This window comes from Aedes aegypti, chromosome 3 (assembly GCF_002204515.2).
Source record: "Aedes aegypti strain LVP_AGWG chromosome 3, AaegL5.0 Primary Assembly, whole genome shotgun sequence".
Taxonomy (NCBI): Eukaryota; Metazoa; Arthropoda; class Insecta; order Diptera; family Culicidae; genus Aedes; species Aedes aegypti.
The window spans coordinates 368,438,277-368,445,502 of NC_035109.1; the positions used below are offsets into that span (position 1 = coordinate 368,438,277).

The window sequence follows — 7,226 nt, forward strand, 5'->3', positions numbered from 1 at the left end:
TCATTCCAATCCATTGCAGTATTCTGAGCGACATCGTTCAGTTCAGTTCAATCCATAGCGAAGCAGCAACTGAGGTTCACAGAGATTTATACTGTGGCGACGTAGTTATCGGTCTACTTGGACCAATCGGAAATGTTGGAAGTGAATTTGTTTGCGGCAATCGCCGTCGGAGCACTCATCCTAGCGGTTTACCATCACATATCGAAGCGCTATCAGTACTTCCTGTCGAAACCGGTACCATGCATGAAGCCGACATTCCTGGTGGGCAACAGTGGTCCAATGTTGACCCGAAAAAAGGACATAGCCAGTCATATTCGGACGATGTACGACACCTATCCGGACGCCAAGTGAGTAGTTCATGAGCGGTTACGAAAGTCATTCGATTTGATAACTGTCGAAATCTTTTCAGGATGATAGGTTTCTACGACTTGACGAAGCCAGTCTACCTGGTCCGTGATCCGGAGGTCGTCAAAACGATGACGGTGAAGGATTTTGAACATTTCACCGATCATACACCGACGATGACGGGGACTGGTGAAGAGGTCAGCGAAAAGTCCCTGTTCGGCAACTCGCTCTTCGCGCTACGGGGACAGAAGTGGAGGGATATGCGCTCGACGTTGAGTCCGGCGTTTACCGGCAGCAAGATGCGGCACATGTTCGAGCTGGTGGTGGAGTGCGGTCAATCTATGGCGGAATTTTTGATTTCGGAAGCGAAGGCCGGGAAAAGGTTGGAGTTTGAGATGAAGGACACCTTTACGCGGTTCGGAAACGATGTGATCGCGACGGTAGCGTTCGGGATCAAGGTGGACTCGATGCGCGATCGCGAAAATGAGTTCTACATGAAGGGGAAGCAGTTGCTGAACTTCCAGAGGTTCACGCTGATGATCAAGTTTTTGCTGATGCGAGCAATGCCTGCTTTGGCGGAGAAATTGGGGGCCGATTTTGTGGATGCGGAAGCAGGGAAGTACTTCACGGGAGTGATCATGGAAAATATGAAGCAGCGGAAGGCACATGGAATTGTGAGGAACGATATGATCCACATGCTGATGGAGGTTCGTAAGGGAGCATTGAAGCATGAGAAGGGTGAACAAGAAACGAAGGACGCGGGATTTGCAACGGTGGAAGAATCGCAAGTCGGAAAAACGACGCATTCGAGAATTTGGAAGGACAATGAACTGGTGGCGCAGTGTTTCATCTTCTTTTTGGCGGGATTCGATACCTTGTCAACGGGGTTGACCTTCTTGACATACGAGTTGGCCCTGAATCCGGAGATTCAGCAGCGTCTATACGAAGAAGTTATGGAGACAGAATCGAACCTTGATGGAAAGCCTCTGACGTACGAAGTGTTGCAGCAGATGAAATACATGGACATGGTCATATCTGAGAGTTTGCGCAAATGGCCACCGGGCATTGTAGCGGACCGTTACTGTACCAAGGACTATCAGTTCAAAGACGGTCCAGGATCATTCCTGATCGAAAAGGGAACCTCGCTCTGGATCCCCACGATTGCCATACACAACGATCCCCGATACTATCCCAATCCGGACAAATTCGATCCGGAGCGGTTCAGCGACGAGAACAAATCGAAGATCAACCCGGCCGCTTATATTCCGTTCGGAGTTGGACCGAGAAATTGCATTGGATCGCGGCTGGCGCTGATGGAAATGAAATCCGTTGTGTATTATTTGCTGCGTGAGTTTAGCTTCGAACCTACGGAGAAGACGCAGATTCCTCTGAAGTTGACCATGAGTGGGTTCACCCTGCAGGGTGAAAAGGGTGTTTGGCTGGAGTTTAAACCGAGGTCGATTTAAGAAAAATGAATATGGTATTTTTTTTAACTTACATGTCTTATTTTAATATGATAAAAATAAAACTTCAATAAAAAAATTACATTAAGAGTTGTTTAAGCATTCCAGATACTCAGAAAGATTGACATATGTCATATTTGAGATAGTTAACCAAATCAAATATGTATCGTTTTATTGAGAAAGACCATTCTATACGTGCTAATTCAATTGTACCTTCAATTGGCACTTGAGTTGTCCAATTCGAATACGAGCACAAAGCGATGAAGATGCAAACGATGAGATCATCGAGTTGGGCGTGTCCAAGGTTAAGGTCATGCGTGCTACTGCATGAATGAAAATTGTCATGTCATTTACTTATAGAATAATTGTCCCATTTTCGCTGTTCTACAAAACATCATTGATGGATTCAATGTTGAAAGTTTGTCAGTGATAAGATTATCCTAAAGCCTCCTGTATGAAGTAGTAGGCGTAGCAGTGAAATACTGTAAACACAGTCACTTACACAAAATGCGAATACAGATGTGTGAATTTTCTTGACCGCAGCAAGGTCGAGTTCTTCACCTTCGACATGCCGTCGGAGAAACCGTTCAAGGCCGTAATCCGCGGCCTTCCCCTGATGGACGTCGAGATAATCAAGTCGGATCTTCAGCTCCGATACAAGCTCAAGCCGCTGGCGATCTATCCGATGTCTCGCCACAACCGACAGATGGAAAGGATCTGTGACGCTTGGTGCACTCAGTGCTGTTCGGAAGATCCAGAAGCTCATCGTTTCCTGGGAAGGCTACCGTGGTGCGAACAAGGACGTCACCCAGTGCATGTGGTGCCTGAATTTCGAGCATGGAACCCGGAACTGTCGACTCAAGGCAAGGTGCAATCTCTGGGTGCAGGGACATTCCACGGATTCCTGTCCCATTGAAGAAGCTGTGGCATACAAGTGTGCCAACTGCGGTGGTCCCCATCGCTCTACGGATCGAGCTTGCCCCAAACGCGACGAGTACAAGCACATCCGAAAACAAGCCTCCACCACCAACCAACCCGGAAGAAGGAGGGAACGGGAGCCCCTGTTTAATCCGGAAGACTTCCCAACCCTCTGCCCAGAGGATCGTGGCGCCCCAGTAGCTGCTGCGCCGCAGAACCGATGGCTTCCACCGTCTGCAAACCGCAAGCCTAGGACGACCACGCCTGAACGCCCCCCTGGATTCCAGCAGTCACCGCATTCTCGTGGGATGCCCCCCTATGAGGACCGCTCAGCTGACGTACACCCCCGATTGTACACGGCAGCTGACCTCCAGCACATCCTCAACGAGATGTGCGACAAGCTCCAACAGTGCACCACCCGTCTGGAGCAAGTCCGGGTAATAGGACATCTGGTCCTGACCTATGGCTACTAACAACCTCAAGCTGCTACAGTGGAACGCCCGCGCCATCTCGCGGAAAAGCACCGAGCTTTTAGATTTGTTGATGCGTCAAAACATCGATATTTTAGTAGCCACCGAAACGCACCTGAAACCTGGCATGAACTTCCGGTTGCCTGGCTTCACCATCACCCGACTGGATCGCACGCACTCGAGCGGGGGCGGAGTGGTCATTGCGGTAAGGAACCCCATCAAGTTCTCCATCCAACCACACTACAAGACATCGATCATCGAAGCTCTAGGCGTTGAAGTTGCTACCGATTCCGGTGGCATACGGATCATCGCTGCCTATTGTCCCAGGCAGTGCTTCGAGAGCAACGGACTAAGCCAGAAGTTCAAGGACGATCTGGCGAAGCTTACGAGAACCACCAAGAAATTCATCATCGCCTGTGATTTGAATGCCCGGCACGAAGCTTGGCGGAACCAACGGCGAGCTTCTGTTCGACGACTCCCTGCTGGGGTACTATACCATCAGCGCTCCATTGAACCCAACGTACCTGTCACCCGCCGGCGTCTCGTCAACCCTGGACATATTCCTGACGAATGCCGACCGGTACATCAACATTCCGGAGACGATTGGTGAGTTGAGCTCCGACCACTATCCGGTCGAACTCCAAATCCGATCAACACCGTCAAGCCGTCCAGTACAGCAGCGCAGAGACTATCATCACGTCAACTGGATCGAGTTCCAGCGCAGGGTCGACCATCGCATCGACGAGAACGCTCCCTTGGCATCCGCCGAGGACATTGATCGAGAGCTGAGGAAGCTTCAAGAAGCCATTGCCGTGGCCGAGGATGAATGCGTCCGTCGAGTTGCAACAAGATCTGTAAGTAATCCCGACTAAGGGTACATATCAAAATTATATCAGCACATGTTATTATGTTATAAGGTTTTTTCGAACATAGATTGTTATAAACTTGATGCAGGATGTTGTAAAAATAACTAAAATTATAACAAAAAGTGTATGAATAGTAACATAAACATAACAAAATGTGTTTTAATTATATCCAAAACATATCAAACCAAGTTATAATGTTTGATACAAAGTATCAAAATTATAATACTGTTCGATATACGATAATATTGTATATTATAGAAATGCGTAAGTATCTATTTAATTTTGTTACAAAGTTGTCAAAAATGAACAAAAAAAATATCTTGAAGGGAAATAAAACATACTATGTTATATTTTTGTTTTAATATGTTCTGTGGATAACGGAGCCTAACAAAATTATATCATAATATGATATGCATATCATATTCTGATAAAATTTTATAATATTTTTGTTACAAACCTCTAGTCGGGACCCCATCCAAATTGACCCTGTTACCAATATGCTTATCGCCAGGAGAAACACTTCGCGTAGAATATACCAAAGATCAGGCAATCTGAGAGATCGAAATCTTGCAGCTCGACTGGCAGAAGTTATCCGCAATAGAATTAACGTTCTAGAGAACAAAAAGTTTCAAAGCGATCTGTACAAATTAGACTCCCGTTCCCGTCGCTTCTGGAAACTAGCAAAAGTTTTAAAATCAAAACCACAACAAGTTCCACTGAAGGTGAACGATTCTTTGTTTATTGCACCAGCAGAAAAATCGAACGCCATTGCACAACACTTTGTCGCTTCCCACAACCTAGGTAGTACTTTAGTTAGCCCTATGGAACCGGCTGTTCAGGAAACCATTGCATCCCTCAACAATACCCCTTGCTATGTACCAAACAACAAGAAGATAACCCTTGACGAAGTGAACTCAGCTCTCAAAAATTGTAAAAATATGAAGGCTCCAGGATTTGACTCCATCTTCAACATTCTGTTGAAAAACCTGAGTAACCACGCTCTAAATCACCTTACAAATATTTTGAACAAATGTATGGATATTCAATACTTCCCCTCGAATTGGAAATGTGCCAAGGTAGTCCCGATACAGAAGCCTGGTAAAGACCCCACATCACCATCAAGCTATAGGCCCATTAGTCTTCTATCTTCACTCAGCAAAATCTTTGAACGCTTAATACTAAATCGTATTATGGAACACGTCACTAGTAATAGAATAATACCGGAAGAACAATTTGGCTTCAAAAGAAACCACTCAACTGCTCATCAGCTCCAGAGAGTTGCCGGATTCATAAAATCAAGCAAGTCAGTAGCAAAATCCGCAGTAATGACATTACTAGACATAGAGAAGGCCTTCGATAATGTATGGCACGAAGGTCTTCTCTATAAACTCTATAGGTATAACTTTCCGATATACCTTATTAAAATCATTCAAAACTACCTCACCGATAGGAGCTTTAAAGTAGTTGTTAACAGTGTTAGTTCGCAAACTTTCGCTGTTCCGGCAGGTGTTCCGCAAGGAAGTTTGTTAGGCCCAGTACTGTATAACATATACACGTCAGATATCCCGCAAGCACCTGATGGGTGCCATCTGTCTCTTTACGCGGACGATACTTCAATCATGGCAAAAGGTAGAAACACTCGCTTTACTGTCAGAAAACTACAAAACTACTTAAACACTATCACAAATTACATGTCTATCTGGAAAATCAAAGTCAACAACAACAAAACACAATGTATCATGTTTCCATACAACAATTCAGACAGGCTTAAGCCTCCACAAGATTGTAAAATCAAAATAGATGACAATCCAATTGATTGGTCCGATGAAGTAGTATATTTAGGTCTCACACTTGATAAAAAATTAATCTTCAGAACACAAATCGATAAAACAAAAACGAAATGTCAAATACTTTTGAACAGGCTCTATCCTCTGATAAACAGAAATTCAAAATTGTCATTGATTAAAAAATCTGCTGTATACAAGCAAATAGTTTTGCCTGTAATATTATATGGCTCGCCAATATGGGACAACTGTGCAAAAACACACAAAAGGAAATTACAAGTAATTTAAAACAAATTTCTAAGATTAATCTACAACCTAAATAGGTTTACAGAAATAGCAGATATACACGAAATAGCCGAGATTAAATCAATTGAAGAACAACTGATAAACTTCAAATAAAAATTCATAGAAAAATTTCAAAACTCAGATCATGAGTTAATCCGTGGATTGTTTCCACAATAGATTAAGTAGTAGTTAGATTAGGTTAAGGACTAAACAAATAACCAGCAAATGTAAAATGAAACCATAAAATACCTGTAAACAAACACAATAATGAAGAAAACTAAAGATGTAAGCTTTTGCGTATCAATTAAAATGTAAAAAGAACAGAGATCGTTAAGAAAAATGAAAATAAATGCTATTAAATGAAAATGCGGTCAGATCAGTTTATCGACGATAGTTGAAGCGCACTTACGAAAAGGAGCAGCAAGAGCAGTAGCGGAACCACAGTGGATAAAGCTAGTCCGCTCCGACTATGAGCAAGCGGGGGTACAACAAGCGGATTTAATAGAAATAAAGCTTCTCTGGTCACGACAATGGCGCAGTACATTCGCCCAGAAGTAAGTATATTGTGAATTTGTCAATTCTGATCGATATGTTAGTGTAGCTTTCTCCACTATTGTTCCGCTGCTGCTGCAGCTCCTCGCTATCGTCGATAAACTGACGCTTGATGCGGTCACCTTTTTATTCGTTTGCTTTTCCATTTATTCTTGACAACTTTCTTTTGATTGGTTCAGTCGATCAACCAATGAGCAGTCGCATGACGTGGAATACTATGTCATATAAAAGACCCATAACGCGGTTAGATCACCTTTTCGTGGTGCGTTATGGGGTAAAGATCTACCAGTGAACCCTAGTCCTGACTGCTTCAAACGAAGAGAACAGAATGTTATAGTAATCAAAGGAACACTTTCAGTCCTTGTTACATTTTAAACCTTGTTGAAAGTGACAAGTCTCGGTTTTTCCAGTTGCCGAGAATGATCTTGAGACAAGAAAAAAAAATGAGTCGAATTCAACAATTTGTTTTCTAATCTTTTATTTATTTCGTTCTCTAGTTTGAAGAAGTAAGGACTAGGATTCTGATGCATGGACAATATCGGT

The 7,226-nt window shown here is 43.7% G+C and overlaps 1 protein-coding gene across 1 annotated transcript; it reads left to right on the plus strand.

Moving 5' to 3' along the window:
* LOC5579927 (probable cytochrome P450 9f2) lies at window positions 1–1,949 on the plus strand. The gene is made up of 2 exons (XM_001652166.2): window positions 1–347; window positions 410–1,949. Exons 1-2 carry the CDS (start codon window positions 133–135, stop codon window positions 1,809–1,811), a joined length of 1,617 nt encoding a protein of 538 aa, XP_001652216.1. The 5' UTR covers window positions 1–132; the 3' UTR covers window positions 1,812–1,949.
* The last annotated feature ends 5,277 nt before the right edge of the window (window positions 1,950–7,226 follow it).